The 23,276-nt window shown below is 40.9% G+C and overlaps 1 protein-coding gene across 1 annotated transcript; it reads left to right on the top strand.

The window, feature by feature from the left end:
- Positions 2,344 to 6,074, top strand: LOC110435496 (probable aminotransferase TAT2). The gene is made up of 7 exons (XM_021461096.1): positions 2,344 to 2,876; positions 3,965 to 4,304; positions 4,396 to 4,614; positions 4,817 to 4,876; positions 4,982 to 5,137; positions 5,253 to 5,346; positions 5,532 to 6,074. The coding sequence occupies exons 1-7, from the start codon at positions 2,563 to 2,565 to the stop codon at positions 5,663 to 5,665; spliced, it is 1,317 nt and encodes a 438-aa protein (XP_021316771.1). The 5' UTR covers positions 2,344 to 2,562; the 3' UTR covers positions 5,666 to 6,074.

Below are 23,276 nucleotides of genomic sequence, written 5' to 3'. Positions count from 1 at the left end.
CATCCAATGTGACATCTAAAAAATTTTCGTTCTCAATCTAAACAGGCCTTAAGTTTGAACTAGCTTTAAACCTATGCATTGAATGGAGCAAGGAGATTTTTTTCGCGTCCGCCCGGCGAAACACACCCTATGGCCCTTGAACCTACTCCCTCCGGACAGCTTTCTTAGGTGTACACAAGCAAATCTCACATACCAAGGAGGAGATTAAATGATGTTGGCTCAATACGGCTGCTATAGAGTCGGATACTCTTTCATTTAATTCATGCATGAAGCCATGCAGGGGAATACGAAGTGATAAGCACTGGTGCCGCAAATTTATACTTAAAGGACCTATACATGCATGAAAACTCTTCGATTCTCGGCCAGCATGCACGCCCAACGGCACCCATATTGAATGCAGTAGGATTTCCAAAGCATCGTTGCCTCGTTCCTGCTACCGGCGCCCAAGATAGCTGCCTAAGAGCAAGGTCAATAAGGCTAGTCCCAATGTATAGTTTCATGACACAGCTACTAAAACTATAAACTAGGTAACCGAGCCACAAGAGTTTCATGGGGATGAAACTCCTCTCTCATCTGATGAAACTCCTTCATTTAATGACTCTGCCAAGTCAGCAATTTTGCTTATGTGGCGCCATATTTAATGTGCATGACACTCTCATGAAACATGCATTGAGACTGGCCTAATAGAGCCAAGTGCTTGGCTATAAGCCAAATAATTAGAGCCAAGTTATATAATAAGTTGTCTCCTACTTGTCTCTAAAACACATTCTCTTTTTTCTTTCTTCTCACAACATTTGCTTTTTGGGCCCATTACTACCTATGCATCCGTGCCCAGCTTGGTGCTTAACTAAGAGCCAAGCTATCATCTCTCTCCTCTCTTCTCTCCTCCACATCAGCATTAGCTTGGCTATAAGCCCATTATTGTACCTGCTCTAACTGAAAAATGACGAAATAGTTCCCTATCCAAAATTTTTTCATCCATCTCATCGAATCTTTGGACACATGCATAGAACATTAAATGTAGATAAAAAAATAAACTAATTACACAGTTTAGTTAAGAATCGCGAGACGAATCTTTTAAGCCTAGTTACTCCATGATTAGCCTTAAGTGCTACAGTAACCCACATATGCTAATGACAGATTAATTATGCTTAATAAATTTGTCTTGCAGTTTTCTGACGAGCTATGTAATTTGTTTTTTTATTAGTTTCTAAAAACCCCTCCCGACATCCTTCCGACACATCCGATGTGACACCCAAAAAATTTTCATTCCCAATCTAAACAGGCCCTAAGAAAGCTGGCCGGAGGGAGTAGGTTGCAAGGATGTGACGCAGTCTAGCTAGCCGGTTGGTCTAGCGTCTACTCGCTAACTACAAAGATGTAGATCATGTCAAATGCTACAATTTTAAAATAAAATTTGTCTTAATCCAAGTTTATATGAAAAAAAATTATTATTAGGCCTTGTTTAGTTTCGAAAAGTGAAAAGTTTTCGGTACTGTAGTACTTTCGTTTGTTTGTGACAAATATTATCCAATTATGGACTAACTAGGATCAAAAGATTTGTCTCGTGATTTACAGCTAAACTGTGTAATTAGTTTTTGTTTTCGTCTATATTTAATTTTTCATGCATGTGCCACAAGATTCGATGTGACGGGGAATCTTGAGAACTTTTTGGTTTTTAGAGTGAACTAAACAAGACCTTATTTTATTGGTTGAGCTGATCCAGGTGGACCTGGCAAACAGCCCCTTGGAATATGGATTGGGGTTCTGAATAGCAATGTAAGATAAGACCTTGTTTAGTTCCGAAAAAAATTCGGATTTCGGCACTGTAGCATTTTCGTTTTTATTTGACAAATATTATCCAATCATGGACTAACTAGGCTCAAAAGATTCATCTCGTGATTTACAGGCAAACTGTGTAATTAGTTTTTATTTTCGTCTATATCTAATGCTTCATGCATGTGCTCCAAGATTTGATGTGACGGAGAATCTTGAAAAGATTTTGGTTTTCGGGATGAACTAGGCCTTGTTTAGTTTGGGAAAAATTTTGGATTTAGCTACTGTAGCACTTTCGTTTGTTTGTGGCAAATATTATCCAATCATAGACTAACTAGGATCAAAAGATTCGTCTCGCGATTTATAGGTAAACTACGTAATTAGTTTTTGTTTTCGTCTATATTTAATGCTTCATGCATGTGCCGCAAGATTCGATGTGACGGAAAATCTTGAAAAATTTGGAAACTAAACAAGACCTAAACAAGGCCTAGGGGATAAGGAGAATATCCTGAATAATAAATAAAGAAAAGAAAAGGACAAAAGAAGAGGACACGTAACCATTTGTAGAGAGATCTCTGAATCCCCATCTTGTTACTCTGTTCACGTGTTCTTCTTCGGTTCTTCCTCCTCCCCAACTTGGTTCCTCTGTTTTTTTTTTTTTAAAAAAAACTTGGTTCCTCTGTTTCCCATCTTCTTCCTCCGCCACACTCTGCTTAGCTCGAAGTGGCCAGTCCGCCAACAAAGCCAAACCTTGCGCGCGGGCGCCTGAGCAATCGCCATTCCCCGATGGAGAACAGCGCCAGGGCCAGCAATGGGGAGGTGGCGGCTGTCCCGGACTCGTGGAACTTCGTGCCGAACGAGACCCTCCTGGGCCTGGCGTCGATCTCGGTGCGCGGCGTGCTAGCCAAGATCAAGGCCGAGATGGGTGCCGCAGGCGGCGGCGGCGGCGGGCGGCCGGTGATCCCGATGGGCCACGGCGACCCGTCGGCGTTCCCGTGCTTCCGGACGTCGCCGGAGGCCGTGGACGCCGTCGCCGGCGCGCTCCAGTCCGGCGAGTACAACTCCTACTCCACTTGCGTCGGCCTTGAGCCAGCACGGAGGTGAGGTGACTGACTTCTTGGCCTTCTATCTCTATTTTTTCTAGATGCAAATAGGACTGCTAGATGCTAAAATAAGGACATTTTGTGGATTGGACTTGTGTGGGTAGGGTTGGATTTGGATTCGGATAGCATTATTTACTTCATTTTAATATAATGGCATTGTATCAAAAGGATAGCTTTTAAATAGTTTGATGAATCATGCATATCATTTGTAATATTAAAATTAGTATCATTTAAATTGTTAATTAGTCATAGATATATTTCACATTGGACACGGACATTGTTATTTATAGCTATGTATAATGTTCTTCATAGTTACGAACAGCATTACCGAGCACTTTGTTCTTCTTAAGTACGGAAAATGTTACTTTTTTTTGAATATGGATATGAAAACGGATAGAGGAAAGTCATAAAAAACGAATCCGGAATCTGAATACATCTGTGTAGTATTCATACTTGAATGAGATACAAATATAGACATCCATATTGACATTAAAACGAATATTAATATCAGATTTTTCGGATTTTTTAGCATCTGGATTATCCCAGGTGTGTGGAAAGGCCCTTTGATTTCCCCATCATATTTCTGAAGTCAACATGATTTTAACAACCAGTTCTAGTTAACGCAGTGTATATATATGCTCTGCCTGGGAATCAATAAACCTTACGCCTGCCAATATTGTCTTCTTCAACTTGCTGTGATAGCCACTAATATCAACAATGCATTGCTATCCACCTTGGTTCATGTTCCTACTATAAGATTCACTTCCTTAGGTTGTGATCAGTCATGACATTTTTGTTTCATGTTTCCCCGATGGTTTTTTTCTTGTTATCCCCATCAGTCCTAGGACTGTAACGGGTTCATGGTCATAAGAAACAATAACTGGAATCCTGCACCTTAAATTTCTCACAATACCTAAGAGAGCTTGGAGACTGAAATTTTCACCCAGCAGACATTAATGGCTATTTCTTGCAGCACAAAATACAGTCTAATTTGTTTTCAATTACTACAGATTCCATTATACATCTATGTTCTTCACAACTTTAAACATAGTTATCTTATGGTGGTTTAAAACCACAAATTTCAGGTCCATTGCGCAGTACTTATCCCGTGATTTGCCATATGAATTGTCACTCGATGATGTCTACCTCACAAACGGCTGTGTTCAAGCAATTGAGATAATCTGCTCTGTGTTAGCTCGTCCTGGTGCCAATATCTTGCTCCCAAGACCTGGCTACAAGTTTTATGAGGCGCGCGCTGTTTTCAACGGAATGGAAGCCCGGTACTTCGATCTTCTACCTGAGAAAGACTGGGAGGTTGACACTGATTGCGTCCAAGCTCTTGCTGACAAGAATACTGTTGCCATTGTCCTCATCAACCCAGGAAACCCATGTGGCAATGTGTACTCCTATGAGCACCTGGCCAAGGCAAGTTCTAATATAAGCTACTTCCGGTTCTGCCTTAGTTGACTGCTCTGGGGGATAGTCTGAATGCCTATTTGTGTCCATGATTTTGTAGGTTGCCGAGACAGCACGGAAGCTTGGCATATTTGTAATAGCAGATGAGGCTTACGCACACTTGACATTTGGAGAGAGGAAATTTGTGCCGATGGGTGTGTTTGGGGCTGTGGCTCCAGTGCTCACACTGGGGTCATTATCAAAGAGATGGCTGGTGCCCGGTTGGCGGCTGGGATGGATTGTTACCAATGATCCTAATGGTGTATTTCAGAGAACCAAGGTTCTCAATTTACTACTTCTCATGCTTGAACATCGGTTTTGTGATAGTCAGTATTGGGAAGTTTTTTTTTTCATATTTCATTTAACGGAATGTGCACATACCTGATTTAATAGTGAAGCTATTCTTCAGATTTTGGAATTAAATGAAAGTAGAGCGCAAAATGCAGTCGCACAATGCTTACACATGTTTTTTGTTCTTTCAGGTAGCCGCTAGCATCAGGACCTACCATTATATCTGCTCTGATCCTACAACATTTGTTCAGGTGACTATAACTGCATTGCCAGTTTCTTGCAAGCCTTGAAACTGTGCGTAGGAAATTTAATGGTTTGCATCGACTTAAATCACATCACAAAATTCTGTTGTTTAGGCAGCAGTTCCGAACCTCCTGGAGAACTCCAAGGAGGAATTCTTCCAACAAACCATCAAAATTCTCAAAGAAAGTGCAGATCTATGCTGGGAGAAGTTGAAGGACATCAACGGAGTCACATGCCCAAGCAAACCAATGGGATCCATGTTTGTAATGGTGTGTGATGATTCAGTACATATATAGTACTCTTCCATGTTGCAGAAGCAAAACACATCATGAGTGATTCGCTAACACTAACAGGCTGGTGTGAAATTGCCATGACCTGCTACAGGTGAAGCTAGATCTGTCCTGCCTGCAGGACATCAAAGATGACATGGACTTCTGCTGCCGGCTGGCAAAGGAGGAATCAGTTGTTGTTCTGCCAGGTGCTTTATTGTTCTCCTGAACATATACATACATGATTCTTTTGAAACTATAGTTGTAGAACTAATACACATCAGTTCATCAATATGTTTAGTAGACATTTTTTGCAGCCACCTTGAGATCGAGATCACCTTTTTGTGTTTGAGACGTACTGTAATGTAACATGTTGGAAACAAATTGTTGTCAGGACGTGTTGTGGGATGCAAGGATTGGCTCCGGATCACCTTTGCAATTGATCCGTCTTCTCTCGAAGACGGCCTTGACAGGCTCAATTCCTTCTGCCTGCGACACAGCAGCAAGCCGGCCGGTAGAGTGATGTGATGAACTGCTCGCCGGTTCGTTGTATTGCAACATGAGACAAACTGTTATGAACATCTACAGATGTATGTATGATATATTGTAATATTGTAACATCTTCACTCGAAGATGATAGATTTGATGCTCTAGCTATGTCGTCCGTATGTAGTACTATGCAGTGGCGTGGGTCTGCTTCTGTGTTCTTGTTGTGTAGTGTCTGTTAGACGCAACGCAAAATGTTAGGGGGTGTATCTGAAGTGTAGTACTGTAGTACAAGACTCCTCCACCTCTTGGATGGAAACAATAAACTAAGTTCCTAAATCACTTTAGCCTATTGCTAGCAAGGTTGGTAACTGATTTGTTTGTTGTTTAGAGACGTGATGATCGATCTTTCCATGCATATTCCTGCAATCTAAACATCTCAAAGTTGCAATTCCCGTGTCATAGAATTAATTCTTGAGGCTTCACTTGTTATTTCATTCTGTTCTTTTTTTTACTTATTATTTCATTCTGTTTCTGTGTTTTCTCCTATTCCTCTATTTTGTTTTGCATTCCTGTCAAGGACTCAAGTGTACTTTGGAGGATAGCAAACAGATCGAGCCCAGAAGCACGCGTGGTTCTTTGCGTGCGGCGTGCCACCTATCGTGTACACGTACGGTACACGGGGGCAAACACCAAGGCCTAGTTTAGTTCACCGCAAAGACTAAAAATTTTTCAAGATTTTCCGTCACATCAAATCTTGAGGCATATGCATAAAGTATTAGATATAGACGAAAACAAAAACTAATTAAGTAGTTTGTCTGTAAATCACGAGATAAATCTTTTAAGCCTAATTAATTTACAATTAAATAATATTTGTTAAATAAAAACGAAAATGCTACAGTACCGAAATCAGAAATCTTTTCAAAAGCCCAAATGCATGCATGCAGCAGCCAGCAGAGCATACTAGTCAGTCACTCAGGGAGGCCAAGCAGACCATACGTGTCACTAGAGCTGGGACTTAGGGCCATGCCGTGCTGGCACGGCCGACCCTCTCGTGCTGTAGTGCTTCGGATTATTCTCTTTAGAGCATTAGAGCAGATACAATAATAAACTTATAACCAAGCTAATACTGATGTAGAGGAAAAAAGAAATAAGAGAGATGATAGTTTGGCTCTTATGCAAGCACCAAGCTAGGCACGAATACATAGGTAGTGGTGAGTCCAAATAGCAAGTATTGTAAGGAGAAATAGGAAAGCAAAAGTGTTCTTACTGTATAAGTTGGCTCTAATCACTTGGCTTATAGCCAAGCACTTGACTCTCTTATTGACCTTACTCTTAGGCGCGAGAGGCACATCGGACCGTGTTGATAAGGCACGGTGAATTTTTCTTTGGCTCAAACACGGTCCATGACACGCCGGCACGCCCTCCGAGCGTGCCGGTCCAAGCACGACCCTCAAAATATCTTTAAAAGTTTTATTTTTTTCGCTCGTGATATCAAATATATATATCTTGTGTGTACTAGTTTAATGAAATTTTTAGTAATTTTTATAATCTACTGAAGAATTAGATGAGAGTTATTATAGTAAATACTAAAAAGTTGCATTGTACAGTTGTCGAAATGTCTGCGTGCCATTTTTATGTCGTGCCAGCTCAAGCATGACCCAAAATGCGGGCCGGGCTATGTAGCCCCGCCATGCCGACATTCTGGGCACGACATGGCCCTTGTGTTCGTGTTGTGCTTACACGGCCCAAAATATTTCGTGTTGTGCTGTACTTTAGATCGTGCCAAAAGACCGTACCATAACCTGTCCTAGAACAGCCCAATTCCCAGCTCTACATGTCCACTACTACAGAATGAGGCATTGGTCGATGCCCAAAATGGCCAAAAACCTCGGCCTTTTTGCGGCCCGGGGTTAAAGACCCCTTTAACACCGGTTCGTAACACGAACCGGTGCTAAAGGGTCCTGCCCAATGGCTACTGACAGGTGCTGTCAGGGCAGGAACCCTTTAGCACCGGTTCGTGGTGCTAAAGGGTCCCCTTTAGAACCGGCCAGCGCCACGGGCCGAGGCAAAGCCTTTAGCACCTGTTTTGTCCCTGAACCGGTTCTAAAGGTCCGGTTTATAGGCCGGATCCCTCCTCCTCTCTGCCCATTTGAAACCGAGAGCACCATTCACCATTGTTGTTCTTGGAGCTTCTTCTTCCTCATTTGTTCTTCATCTCCGACGCCCATCGTTGATCTTCTTCGACTTCGTCGTCGTTTCTTCGTGTTTGGAGGTGACTAACTTTTGTCTTTGTTGTCTTTTTCATGTTGTTTTTGGCTTGTGATGTTCCCATTATTTTTAGCTCAAATCCACGTTGTTATTTTGAATCATTCACATGAATTAGTATCCATATATATATATCTATATATATATATCATATTTCATGGTTGACCTAGTATTAATGTAGTTTGCAAGAATGAATTATAGTATCTTTTTATGATCTTAGAAAGTACGATAGTTCAAAATTAAATGGTTTGTTAATATCACTTGATTTATTTTTATTACTACATAATGTCCATTGTATAATTTAGAAGATTTGTTGAAGTAACTAGACAAATAAAGGATATTATTAGGTTCTTCTTTAATCATACATGTTTACTAGTAAATGTGGAATTTATAATTGTTTAAAAATTGAGTATAGATAGTAGATGGCAACCATGACCGGGTCTTCGGTCTCTCAACGGGTTCAAAAGCGATACCGTCCGGAACTCCCACTCATTACTTGTGGCAAGTGTGGGCAGAAGATTTTGATGGAGTACAAAGTGTCGAAAGAGGGAGTAAACAAGGGTCGTATATTCTACAAGTGTCCGGATCGTAATGTGAGTTATTTCCAGACATTTGCTTATATATGTGCATATTTTTTAAATAATATTAATTAAACTTTTGATTCTCTCTTTTAATTTCAGTGGGACGGTACCAGTGGATGTACAGGTTGGTACTGGGAGGAAGAATACATTGAACACATTAAGAAATCTTTTGCACAAGTGGTTGAGGCTGAAGGTGGTGAGGCAGTGAGCCGACGAAAGGAGTTCAATGATGTTGATCAAGCGAATGATCTATCTATTATAGTTGGGATCGGACGCGAACTAATTATGTTGCTTAAGTGCATTTTAGTTTTGGTTTTTTAGTGCTAGTTGCGATTGTATTTGTTGTAGCCAAGCTTTCCTAAATTAATCAACTATGTATCTTAGACATGTTGTGCAATAAGATGAGAAACTATATGTGTGCATGGTTTTCATAATATATATGTTATATTTAATGCAGATGGTAACATGCAATTGGATGTATAATGCCGATCGGCGCTCCGAAGAGTTCATTAATGGCGTGCACTTTTTCTTAAGTGTGGCCGAGACAAATAAGAGGGACGGTTTCATGTGCTGTCCATGTGCCGTGTGCAAGAATTTGACGGAATATTCTAACTCAAGAACTCTTCATTCACACTTATTAAAGTCTGGTTTCGTACCAAACTATATTTGTTGGACCAAACATGGAGAAAGCGGGATTATAATGGATGAAGGTGAAGAAGAAGAAGAATTGGACCATGCCAATATTATTGCTCAGTACGGTGGCTTCAATGATGTTGCAATGGGGGGAGATAATGAAGAAGAGATAGCGACAGAAGATGATCGGGGCGATGATGCTTTTGGTGATGCCATCCGTGATGCACAAAGAGAATGTGAAAGTGATAAAGAGAAAGCCAAGTTCGAGCGCATGCTAGAGGACCATAGGAAATCGCTATATCCCACGCTGAAGAGGGGCAAAAAAAGCTGGGTACCACACTGGAATTGCTGCAATGGAAGGCAAAGAATGGTATATCTGACGATGCATTTGGGCAGTTATTGAAGATCATAAAAAAGATGCTTCCAAAAGGCAACGAATTGCCCACCACTACGTATGAAGCAAAACAGGTTGTTTGCCCTTTGGGATTAGAAATCCAGAAGATACACGCATGTCCTAATGACTGTATCCTCTACCGTGGGGAGGAATACGAGAATTTGGATGCATGTCCAGTATGTAAGGCACCACGGTATAAGATTAGACGAGATGATCCTGGCGATGTTGAGGGTGAAGAACGTCATAGGAAGAAAATTTCTGCCAAGATTATGTGGTATGCTCCTATAATACCACGATTAAAACGTCTATTCAGAAATAAGGACAATGCAAAGTTGTTGCGGTGGCATAAAGAAGACCGTAAGATAGACAATATGCTGAGACACCCTGCCGATGGATCCCAGTGGAGAGCGATAGACAGAGAATTCCCAGATTTTGTAGATGATGCTAGAAACTTGCGGTTCGCCTTAAGTACAGATGGTATGAATCCTTTCGGTGAGCAGAGCAGTAGTCACAACACTTGGCCAGTTACTCTATGTATCTACAACCTTCCTCCATGGCTATGCATGAAGCGGAAGTTTATTATGATGCCGGTGCTTATCCAAGGACCGAAGCAACTGAGTAATCTTTCAGGCCAGTCAAACAAGGGATATAATGCATGCACACATTGTTATGAAGACCTTGACTGTATATTTTTGAAAAAATGTCAAAAGGTCGTGTACCTTGGCCACCGTCGGTTTCTTCCTGTGAACCACCCAGTACGAAAGAAAGGCAAGCATTTTAAAGGCAAGGCAGACCACCGGACCAAACCTCTCAATCAAACCGGAGATGATGTACTCGAAATGGTCAAGGATATAAAAGTGGTATTTGGAAAGGGATGAGGCAGCGAACCTATTCCCAAGGATGCTAAGGGACACGTACCCATGTGGAAGAAGAAATCCGTATTTTGGGAGCTACCTTACTGGAATGTCCTAGAGGTCCGCAACGCGATCGACGTGATGCATCTGACAAAGAATCTTTGTGTGAACTTGCTCGGATTCATGGGTGTCTACGGGAAGTCTAAGGATTCACTTGAAGCACGACAAGACTTGCAGCGCATGAAAGAACGAGACAACATGCATCCAAAAAAGACAGATGATGGACGTCATTACTTAAGCCCTGCTAGTTACACTCTGAGCAAAGAAGAGAAGGAAAGCATGTTTGAATGTCTTAGCAGCATCAAGGTCCCATCTGGATTCTCCTCCAATATCAAGAGAATAATTAATGTGCCAGAGAAGAAATTCCTGAACTTGAAGTCCCATGACTGTCACGTTCTAATGACGCAATTGCTGCCGGTCGTTTTAAGAGGAATTTTACCTCCACACGTACGTCTAGCCACCGTAAAGCTATGTGCATTCCTCAATGCAATTTCTCAGAAGGCAATCAATCTAGAACAACTAGCTACTCTACAGAATGATGTCATTCAATGTCTCGTCAGCTTTGAGTTGGTGTTCCCTCCATCCTTCTTCGATATCATGACACACCTCCTAGTTCATCTGGTCAAAGAGATTCGTATTCTCGGTCCTGTGTTCCTACACAACATGTTCCCCTTCGAGAGATTCATGGGTGTCCTAAAGAAATATATCCATAGTCGTTCCCGGCCAGAAGGAAGCATTGCTAAGGGCTACGGAACAGAGGAGGTCATAGAGTTCTATGTTGACTTTATTCTAGACCTTGACCCAATTGGCATTCCTGAATCTCGACACGAGGGCAGACTCAGCAGAAAGGGAACACTTGGGAAGAAAACATATATTGGTACGGGAGACGATTACTTCAATAAAACACACTACACAGTTCTCCAGAACTCCTCATTGGTGGAACCATATGTTGAGGTACACAAAGATTTCCTATGGTCCCAGTGGCCCGGGAAGAATGAAGCTTGGATAATGCGTCAGCACATGGAAACTTTTGGCGATTGGTTGCGCAAAAAATGTCAAGGTGATGAAAACATTGATGGGCAGCTTTATTTGTTGGCCAGGCAACCATCATGGCATGTCCTCACGTACAAAGGGTACGAGATAAATGGTAACACATTTTACACAGTTGGCCAAGATAAAAGGAGCACCAACCAAAATAGTGGTGTACGCGTGGATGCCACGGATCCAAATGGGAACAGACAAATATACTATAGACGCATAGAAGACATATGGGAACTAGTCTATGCAGCTAATTTTAAAGTTCCTTTGTTCCGGTGCCAATGGGTGAAGATGACCGGAGGTGGGGTAACAGTCGACAAGGAGTATGGGATGACAACCGTGGACCTTAACAATAGTGGGTTCAAAGACGAACCATTTGTCCTTGCTGCAGACGTGAGTCAGGTGTTCTATGTCAAAGATATGTCTACAAAACCAAAGAGAGAAAAAAATGATGACCACTCAATCATCAATGAGCCAAAGCGCCACATTGTCCTTTCTGGAAAAAGAAACATTATCGGAATTGAGGACAAGTCAGACATGTCAGGCGATTACAAAAGGGATGATCGAATTCCGCCCTTCATAGTCAACAAAGACCCAAGCATTCTGTTAAACAATGAGGATACTCCATGGTTACGGCAGGATTATAACCAAGGGTCATACGTCAAGAAGAAGTTCACTGTTGTGTCGGCTTAACATAAAGTCATGTTTAATAGTATGTGTTGTAAAATGTACGAATTCTGAGAATTGTATGAAACTATATTTGAGAATTGTGAATTTTGATGAGTGTATCAAACTTTGTATTCATGACTTTTCCATTTGGGACCATCTTGGGTTCGGCCAAAGGGTGTTTTTGTAAAAACCAATGCTTTGACTTTGGTCAAACTTGATCAAATGACCCATTTGATGACTTCAAATGAAAAAATTTTGAATACCAAGTTGTTAGATATCATCAAGATCTAAACTTTTTATATACACAACTTTTCCATTTGAGAAAGTTTAAGTTAACAATACCCACCAATTCTTGAAACTCACACAAACTATATGAAACTATATGTGTCAATTGTGGATTTTCAACTACACATTCCCAAAACTTTGTCAAATGCAAAAATGGTCTATATATGAAATGTAGATTTTGATGAGTGGAACAATATTAGTATTCATGACTTTTCCATTCGAGACCATCTAGGGTTCCGAAACCGCTGCGTGGCTATGAATTCTCTGAAAATTCAAAATTCAGAGGTTCAAACTTTTCCAAATGAAAAGTTGACCATTAGACAAAATGTAGAACTTGATGAGTGTAGGAAACTTTGTATTCATGACTTTTCCATTTGGGACAATCTAGGGTTCGGTCAAAGGGTGTGTTCATCAAGATATATATTTTTATATGATAAATAGATTTTTTATTTGATGAAAACAATACCCTACTAGCATTCTGAGTAATAAATAATAAAAATAAAAAGTTTTACATCAATATGATGTGAAAATAAATTTTCAGTTGATTGGATATAGTTTTTGTAAATTTATTGGAATAATATATTTTTGCATTAACAAAATACTAAACATTTCTTACAAAATCATTGCAAATTATAAAAATACAATAAGATATTTAAGGTTAAAAATTTTCAAGTGTACATTAAAAAAATTACAATATTTGTCACTGTTTAAAAAATATTATGCAAAATATTTAATTTACCATACAATTTATAATATAAACTGTATATATAAACAATTGAAATACCCTAAACTAAAAAATAGGGCTTTTAGCACCGGCCCATAGTGGGAACCGGTGCTAAAGGGTCCTAAAATTTCAGGAGCTCGCCCTAGCGCGCGCAGGACCATTTAGCATCGGTCCGTGGCTGGAACCGGTGCTAAAGGGTCCGCCCCTATATAAGCGCACAGGCGCCCTAGATCTGAAGCACTCTTCGTCTTCATCGAGCAGAGAAGTTTCCTGCGCTGCTGGCCGTTCGTTTACCGCGCGCGACTCGTCTCCAGCGCCACCGCCGCCGTCTCCAGCGCCCCCCCGCCGTCTCCAGCGTCGCCACCGCCTCCGCCGCCAGCGCCGCCGCAGGCGCGGCTAACTTCGGCCATCTCTACACCGAGAACACATCGATCTCACACGTATATACCCTCCACAACCGCCATGCATGCATATATCTAAAAAAAATAAATAAATATATGTATATTAATTAAATGTTATTATATATTTACACTAAACCACACTGAATTGTGTGTATATATATATATATTATACACTAAAAAATATATTATTCTATTGTAATAGTTTTTAGTATATTAATATTATTCTTGTATTATTTTTGTATCTTTTTTTTTCTAGTGTTTTGTATATATTATTGTTTGTACTATTATTCTAGTATTGTTTTTAGTATATTATTCTAGCGTATTACTTGGTTTAAAAGATTCTAGTATTATTTTTAGAGCACTCCAACACTTTCATTTGTAGTAGTACTACTAGTAGTATATATAAGTCTCTAATATATATTCTAGTAGTGTTTACCCACCAAATTTATTCTAGTTGTGTTTTGTATATATTATTGTTTGTACTATTATTCTATTATTGTTTTTTAGTATATTATTCTAGTGTATTACTTGGCTTAAAAGATTCTAGTATTATTTTTAGAGCACTTCAACACTTTCATTTGTAGTAGTACTACTAGTAGTATATATAAGTCTCTAATATATATTCTAGTAGTGTTTACCCACCAAATTTATTCTAGTAGTGTTTTGTATATATTATTATTTGTACTATTATTCTAGTATTGTTTTTAGTATATTATTCTAGTGTATTACTTGGCATAAAAGATTCTAGTATTATTTTTATAGCACTACAACACTTTCATTTGTAGTAGTACTAGTAGTAGTATATAAGTCTTTAATATATATTCTAGTAGTGTTTACCCACCAAATTTATTCAAGTAGTGTTTTGTATATATTATTGTTTGTACTGTTATTCTAGTAGTGTTTTATATATTATTGTTTGTACTATTATTCTAGTATTGTTTTTAGTATATTATTCTAGTGTATTTCTTATCTTATATAGAATATTTATATGTATGGTTGCAGACATAGAAATGGCTGACCGTCCTCATGATGATCCTGATTATATGAAAGATGCCACTCGAAATATAATCGACGACGGTAGTCAGTACTTTATTGATTACCACGAGATCATGCAAGGCAATCCGACTGAGAAACAAGAGGACAATGCCCCTGAGCAACAAGAGGGCAATGCTCCTGAGCAACAACTTGTCGTGCAACAAGAAGAAAATACTGGCGAGGTATATGTAAATGTAAACATATATAATTAATGCATCTCTTACATTAGGTTTTAGACTTATTACTTGGTTATTAATTTAGTATTTTTATTTCTATATCTACGTGTAGCCTTCTGGATCGACCTCTACGGGGAGAAGCGTACCTCCACGAGGGCCAAAGAAGCCGTTGGAGGGCCGCTATGTAATCTCTGAGTTTGAGATAGCTACAGGCAGACCACTTGGTGAACATGCAAATAAATATGTTAGTCACTGTGGATATCTTGTGAGAGATCAAATACCGATTAGTGCTCGTGAATGGAGAGAGAAGCGAGGTGCTCCTGAGATCAGTTTTGTCTCTGATCGTGACAAGGAGTTAGTTTGGAAAGCCGTCACAGACGTTTTCACCTTCGACACCAACGATGAAGAGTTGAAGGTGCGAATTTATGACTGGACTATGAAGAAGATGGCAGTACTGTTCTAGAATTGGAAGAAGACTTTGTACAATAAATATGTCAAGAAAAACGAGACTCCAAATTTCAACCTCAAGCAATATGTAAAGCTGAGGGCCTTCTGGGATGACTTTGTGCAGTACAAAACATCAGAAGAGGGCGAGGAACGAGCCATTAGAAACAAAGAGAATGCAAGTAAAAAGACATACCACCATCATATGGGATCAGGTGGTTATAAGAGTGCTGTTCCCAAGTGGGACCGAATGGAACAGGAGATGCTTGCTAGGGGGGTCACACCTGAGACAATAGCAAAGAATTGGAGCGAGCGCTCCAAGCATTGGTTCTACGGTCATGGGCGAAGCGTGGATCCAGACACCGGGGCGCTAGTTTGGGGCCAAGAAATCTCTAGAGCAGCAGAGAGACTAGTCCGTGCATGAGAGGCGGTTCAGTCTGGTGAGTTCAGGCCTAACAGGGAGAAGGATGAACTCACCTATGCGCTTGAAAATCCTGAGCACGGTGGGCGTACGAGAGGCTATGGGGCAGTTCCGTGGCTGCAATCATTCCAAGCCGATCAAGATACCTACAGAAGCCGCCAGAGAAAGAAAGATGAGGAGGCAGAGCGGATCCGCCACCTAGAAGCTTTTGTTCTGCAGTCAGAAGAGCGCGAGAAAGCTCGTGAAGAATGAATGCAGGCGGAGATTCAAAGGCAAGTGCAAGCAGCACTTAGTCAAATGACGAAAGGGCAAGGTACATCACAGCCTGAGGTCAACGTTAGCCCCCTAGGCCAGTTGAAAAGCAGCTGCGCATCCACGAAAGTACCAACCATTCAGGATGACACGAAGCTACACTTCCCCGTGGATGATGTCACAGAGGCTTTTACTACCAGTGAGCTGCATGTACCAGATGGGAATGCAACAAAAAAGGTGGCTATCGCTGTTGTCAACCCTATCGACCGAACGAGAACTCCAAGAATCCATAATCGACCAGTACCTGGTGGATATGCTAGCGTCTCGGTTGATAGGGTTGAGAAAGGTTGTGGCAATGTGCCTCTAGACATAGAAGGGGGAGACGGAGAGAAGACCTTAGGTGAAGCTGAGAAGACATTTATTTGTTCGCACAAGCGCTTCATAATTATTCCTCAACATAGGTTTGTGTGTGATTTTACTTCTTATATTATTTATTATGTATTGGAATTAAAAAAAAGCTTGCTCACAAAACTTGTAATTGTTTTCTTTGCAGGGACTCCTCCAACCTAAGTCCAGTTCTCTCCCCAGCGCATCATAGTGCTGCGGGCGGTGACAATGCTGGATCTCCTCCAACACCTGCGGCGGCCACACCGACCCCGCCACCGCCTCCACCACGGTTTCCACCTCCTCCACCGAGGTCTCCTACTCCTCCACCGCGTTCTCCAACACCGAAAAGATCGGCCCCACCACCTCCACCGCCTGCACCGCCCTCTCCAAAGAGTGCACGGTCGGTCCCCTCGCCTCCAAAGCGAGGTAGTCAGAAGCGGTCCGCCCAAGAACGACCGAAGTCATCGGTCCCTGTAACACCCTAATATTTACTCCTTTTGAAATATAGATAAAATTATTTAATTTTTTATGCTCATGAAAATATAGGAAAAATAATATTTTTCATTAAATTAAAATTTATCATAAGGCTTAGCAATATTATTATGCATACATGCTGGTGCATATGTTTTGATGTGATGCTTGTTGCTCCTTTATGTGTTGATAGTAGGAAAAATATTTAAAATACGTTTAGTAGATCGATCTTCCTTATTCGGCACGTATTTATCTTTTATCTACAACCAAATTTCTTGTTTCTAAGCTTAAATTTTTATTAGGACCTTCCTAAAATATTTTCTTTGTCACTCAAAGCACTTCTTTTAGTTCCTCATCCATCAAGCACTCTCTACAAATTTTTCGGGAATTTTTTCAGCATTTGTTCTCACTTTTCTGTGAGCATGATCTAATTTTTAGATGCTCCAAACAATCTTCTCATGAGCTCCAAAAGCTCTATTCGGGTTCCCAATGTTCTATAATATCTCTGAGAATTTTTCCTGAATTTTTGAAGCTTTCGGAGTATTTTTCATGGCTTAAATCATAATTCTGGACTTTTCTAGGATTATTTTATTCGCCAAATTAATTAATTTCGAAAATAATAAAATCTTTCATTTTATCTCACGCTCAAGCCCATGATCTCAATGGTCAATGTCTTTGTTTACTAATGGGCTTTAATAATTAACTAGGCCTATTAGTAAAGATGAAGGTTGCAAATCACTTAGTACCATATCGCTAGTTGACGTGGAGTTGGGGAGTTTTTCTCCCTATATATATATGTACCAACCCCTTAGGCAAAGCACATCAAAGACTATCATATGGGAAGCCTCTAATTTGAGAATTCCTAAGATAGTAAAATAAAATTTATATTTTCTTTTCTACAACGTGATCGCCATCGTCTCGTCTATACACGACATCTAAGAACGGTCGGCTGCTCCGGCGTTGCTGTAGCTCCAAGAAAGCGTCACTGCCGGTGAATCTACTCCCTGTCCACCAACGTAAGCCCCAATCACTTTATCTTTCAGTTTGAAAAATACAAACAGCTCGGTTTTAGATTAAAAATACGTTTTCACTATTTACAGAATTGCCACTGACTTTCTTTTGGCCATAAAATATTCATTTTAACTCCGATATTACGCATTCAAATTGCGTTAGGTTCGTTTTAATGAGCTCTACATGTTAGTAACATTGTTTTCTCAGTTTGAAACTTTTTATTTTCGTGACCCTAATTAATCAATTACTTTTCTATATAAAATCTTAGAAAATTCATAACTTCTCCGTTTTAGCTTCGATTTTCGTGATCTTTACGTCTATGAAATCGTAGCGATGCGTCGAATCATTTTCAAACTTTTCATACTATTTTTATATGATTGGTGTACTGTTCTAATTGTAGCCTTGTTTGCTTCGTGTATGTTGTCTCCGTTTGTTTGTGTGTTGATGATCGATGATCGAGTTTAGACGGAGAGCAGTTTTCGGTGACCAAGATGAGAGCCTTGGACAAGTGAGACCAGCAGAACCAAAATGATAAGCAAGAGCATTTGGATCAAGGCAAGTATAGCATTCGAATTTTATTTCTGTGACCATGATCCTGTGGCTAGAGTAATGTTAAGCAATAAATGATAAAAATGACTTTTTAGCAACTTGATGATTTATCTGTAAGTGATAACCGGGACAACAGTGCAACCATGAGGGCTATAATGGCTCTGGCTTTAGCTCAGTATGAAGACCTTTTCTAGCTTGTTAGAGGTTATCCGAAAGGGCGGAGGGGCTGAACCGTTTTGGGTATAGTGTGGCCTCTGTCTGTATGTGTATAGGCTACGAGTCATTGTGCCATCGGAAGGGGGGCTCTATATCTGCGCGCAAAGGAAACCTTGTGGCCCTAACATGTTAGACGAACTTTTGAAAGGCTTCATAGTGATCCCTGCCGTCCTTCCTTGGTAGTGGGTTAAGAGGCTGATCATCTCGGACGATGATGATTCTCGTTGTGTTAAAATACTCATTATTTATTGTTTAATGCTCTACATTATTTATGTCACATTGATCATGAGATTGTGGGAGCTATACAATCTAGTTGCTATACTTGTGGAGTTCGACATGGACTCACTCTTGCTATTTCCCCACAAACTTCAGGAGGAGTGTTAGGCTTGTGATCAACCCGAAGTTGGAGTTGTCTATCCACTGTTTGCTGCTTAAGGTTATCTCTGATTTATTATTACGTTATATAACTTATGCATTGTCTTTTGATATTACCCCTTATTTGTAGCTATATGTGAGATTTGGTCTCAAAAACTCACATATGGTGCATATCTGATTTTGTCCTTAAAATCGGGTATTACAGTCCCACCTCCAAAGAAGGCTGCCTCAGCAAAGAGAGCTAAGACACCAGAAAAATTATCTTATGAAAAGAGTGAAGAGAAGTTAATTGCTGCATCCAAAGCTGAGGTGAAACAATTTTTTGATAAATTGAAGGAGGATAGAAAAAAGCGGCTAAACCCAGAAAAGCCGTACTTTTATGTAAACCCATCGGAACTGAGGCAGAAGGTGGCGGACCAGCAAAAGAAGCAACGCGAAGCTCAGAAAAAGCCAGCACTTTCGGACTATGAGCGGTCTCTGGTCAAGTCTTCACAGCCTAGGAAGAGAGTAGGAAAGGGGGTCCCACAGCTCGGAGAAGTATCAAAACCGGTGCCCCCTTTGATTGTGCCAAATCAATACGACTCAAATGAAGACTTGATGCCAAAGAAATCCTTAGCGTTGTCTGAGCTAGACTCGCTTGAGCGTTACTTTGGACAGAGCGGTTTAAATATGGAAGAAATTGCCGCCATTCTTGATGCCAAACATTTGAAAAAGCTGAGGTAGTTGATCAATGGAGGGTAAGATATGAACCAGGCAGGAGTCTATTCGACCCTCAGCGTTTACATGAGCTCGGCACACAAATCTTTGCAATAAACAAATGGTGCATTGAGGCGTCTAAAAGGGGAGAGAATTGGATTTCTGTTCGTATTAGACAACATCACTACTTCTGTTGAGATGACCTCATATACGTGCAGTTCGAAGAATTGCACCAATTATGTCACCTCGACGCTCTCGACAAATCTCTTGTCAGCTGCTTTTGTCTGTAAGTATTTTTTTTCTTTTTATTATACTTCTAACTTCTTTAATTATATGTATATAATCCTTACACACTTGGGATTTGTATGTATATATGCAGGCACCAAATGAGAGAGCTCAGAATGAGAAATGACAATAGTATTGGGTTCGTTGACCCTTATATTGTTTTCAAGGCTCCGCAGGTAGTGTGGACAGCAGCTCATGAGACAGAAGTCTGCACCAATCTTATGAGGTTCTTTGTGAACCAAAAAGAAAAACAAAAAATACTCTTCCCCTTCAACTTTGAGTGAGTTATATAGTTAGTAAGTGCATGCATATTTTATTTTACTTATTATTACTCGAGACAAGTTTTATATAGTTATATATAGGCCTGACTATATATATATGTGTGTAAACAACTTTCACTGGATACTCATGGACATTGAAATTTCCAAGAACCGGTTGATAATCTTTGACTCAATGAGAAAACCACAAGAAAATTATCAACAAATGGTAAACATTATTCAAAGGTACGTAATGTCGATCTCAGCTAGAAAAATATCATAATATGACTCTGTAATTATTAGTTCACGATCCACAATGGCTGTGTGTAGGGTTTGGGAAAGATTCATTGACCGTGAACATCTCAGTGGATGTAAAGCGCCGCTTAACATAATACATCCACAAGTAAGTTCTACTAGCTAGCAAACTTTCGCTAACTTTTAGCGTTCTTATTGTCGTGGTCGTGAATATTTTATATATATATCGTACAGTGGTGTTTTGAAAGCCCTAGTTTGGTTTTGGATAATTGATGAAACCCTAGTACTAACCTCTATGCTAAGTATGTGTAGACTTAATGAGGTTGGTACATGCCAAGTGATGAAGCAAGAGATGATCATGGTGATGATGGTGATGACCACAAGATGATCAAGTGCACAACTTGGAAAAGAAGAAAGAGAAAAACAAAATCCTATGGAGATCAAGGCAACGGTATTGCTTAGGGTTTTGGTTTTGGTGATCAAGACACCATAGAGGGTGTGATCACATTTAGGATAGATAGTCGTACTATAAACAGGGGAATTCTTTGGCTAAGCGGTTATCAAGTGCCACTAGGTGTCATTGTTCATGTGCATGCATTTAGAACCTAGTGAGCTAACTTAACTCCTTCAAAGAAATTGTTTGTGAAAATGCTAACACACGTGCACTTGTTGGTTTACACGTTGTGGTGTTGGCACACTTTGAGAAGGAGGTGGAGTTTGAAGGGTAGAGAGAGGATGGGTTCCTCTCTCCCTCCCGCCGAGCTTGCTCGGCGGGATTCGGCGCTTTTTGAGAAAATGAAGTGCATTTTTTCTATTGTGCCGGTGGGAAATTTGGAGAAGTCGCGGGAGTGTTTTCTCTCTGAGAAACACTCACCGGACGCTGAGTGTGGAGGCACCGGATGCTGGCCTCAGAGTCCGGTGTGCTTGACCCTGCTAGGGTTGAGCACCGGCTGCACTCTGAGAGCGCCCGGTGGTTAGCGTCCGGTGTGAGGGCGTTTTGCAACCCTCTCTGCGCATGAGTCCGGTGAGCACCGGATGCTCAGGGTGCGTCCGGGGGATTGCGTCCGGTGACCGTGCGAGTTTGCGGAGCTCTCTGCGCATGGGTCCGGTGTGCACCGGACGCGTCCGGTGGTATCTTGCTCAGCGTCCGGTGCTCTGCATGTTACCGTTAGATTCTGACACGCGGCTGACGTTGGACCACCGGACGCAGACATCCTTGTGAGCCTAAGCAAACACCTCCCACTCATCTCATTCATAGATTAAACATCTTTGTGAGATTGGGAGTGATTCCAAGTGCATTTGCTTGAGTGATTGCATCTAGTGGCACTTGGGGATCGTTCTAGCTGCGGTTTTCTTGTTACTCTTGGTGGTTGCCGCCACCTAGATGGCTTGGAGCAGCGGAGGAGCATTGGCACGATTTGGTGATTGTTCGTGGCCATCTCCTGGTGATTGTGAGGGGTTTGTGCCTACCTCGCGGAGAGCCAAAGGCAACATTAGTGGATTGCTCGTGTCATTGAGCTACCTCACTTGTGGGTAGATTCTTGTGGTGTCCTAGTGAGGACGAGGTTCATGCTACACCTTTTAGCCACCGAACCACCAAGTGTTGGTCGACACAACGGGGACGTAGTGTGCCGGCAAGCACGTGAACCTTGGGAGAAAAATTGTGTGTCTCCATTGTGATTGTTCATTGGATTTCTCCCGGTGATTGGACTTCATATTATTGATTGGTTCATCCCCTCTACGCGGCGGTATAAAGTTCAAACCATCTCTTTTACATTCCCGCAAACTAGAGTAGCTTACTTACTTGTATAGAAACTTTAAGCAGCTTTCTAGTGTAAGTAGTGACATAGCTCTTGTGTGCCTAGTGATTATATCAACTAGAATTGTTGGATAGGTGGCTTGCAAACACCCCATTAGAGCTAGAGCAAAAAGCTTCGCTTTGTTATTTACTAACCTCTTGCTCTAGTGAGTTTGTAGAATTTTTAAATAGGCTATTCACCCCCTCTAGCCATATTAGGACCTTTCAAGTGGTATCAGAGCCGTGGTCACCATTTGTGAAGGCTTAACAACCTCGGTGCTCAAATTATGGCTCAAATAGTGTTCAACCATGTTGGGGGCAAACCACCATTCTTTGATGGCACAAGTTCCTTTGACTATTGGAAGAGAAAATGAAGATGTACCTTGGATCAATCAATGACAGAGTGTGGGAAGTCACGGAGAATGACTTTGTGATCCTTGACCCCGCCAACCCCACCGACAATGAGAGAGCAAACAAGCAATGCAATACAATGGCTCTCAACACAATCTATAATGGCATTGATTCAAAGGTATTTGAACAAGTCAAAGATCTTGAGAGAGCAAGTGAAGTGTGGACAAGGCTAGAAGAAACATATGAGGGCACTACAACGGTAAAAAGTGCCAAATTGTATATGCTCAAAGACAAGCTTTCAAACTTCAAATGAAGGATGATGAATCAATACCGGAGATGTTCTATAGGCTCCCAGTCATCATCAATGATCTCAAGGGCCTTGGTGAGAAAGTGAAGGATGAGGACTTCATTCACAAGTTCTTGATGTGCTTGCCCAAGAGGTTCAGGACATTGAGAACAATCATCTTTAGAGGTGGATTGACCGGTGTATCTCCCAATGAGGTACTTGGAGATGTCATGACTGAAGATCAATACAATGACAATGATGATGATGAGGTCATGAAGAAGGATGATGATGACAAGAAGAAAAAGAGTGTAGTATTCAAAGCTAGCTCTTCATCCAAGAGCAAGAACAAGGGCAAGGCCAAGAAGGAAGAATCAAGTGATGAGGAGTGCTCCAATGATGATAGTGATGATGAAGCACTAGCACTCTTCGTCCGCAAGTTTGGCAAGATGATGAAGAAGAAGGGCTATCACACAAGAAAGAG

This window comes from Sorghum bicolor, chromosome 5, assembly GCF_000003195.3.
Source record: "Sorghum bicolor cultivar BTx623 chromosome 5, Sorghum_bicolor_NCBIv3, whole genome shotgun sequence".
Lineage (NCBI taxonomy): Eukaryota > Viridiplantae > Streptophyta > Magnoliopsida > Poales > Poaceae > Sorghum > Sorghum bicolor.
Note: the sequence above shows the minus strand (reverse complement) of the source record. Positions and strands in the feature narration are given on the sequence as shown.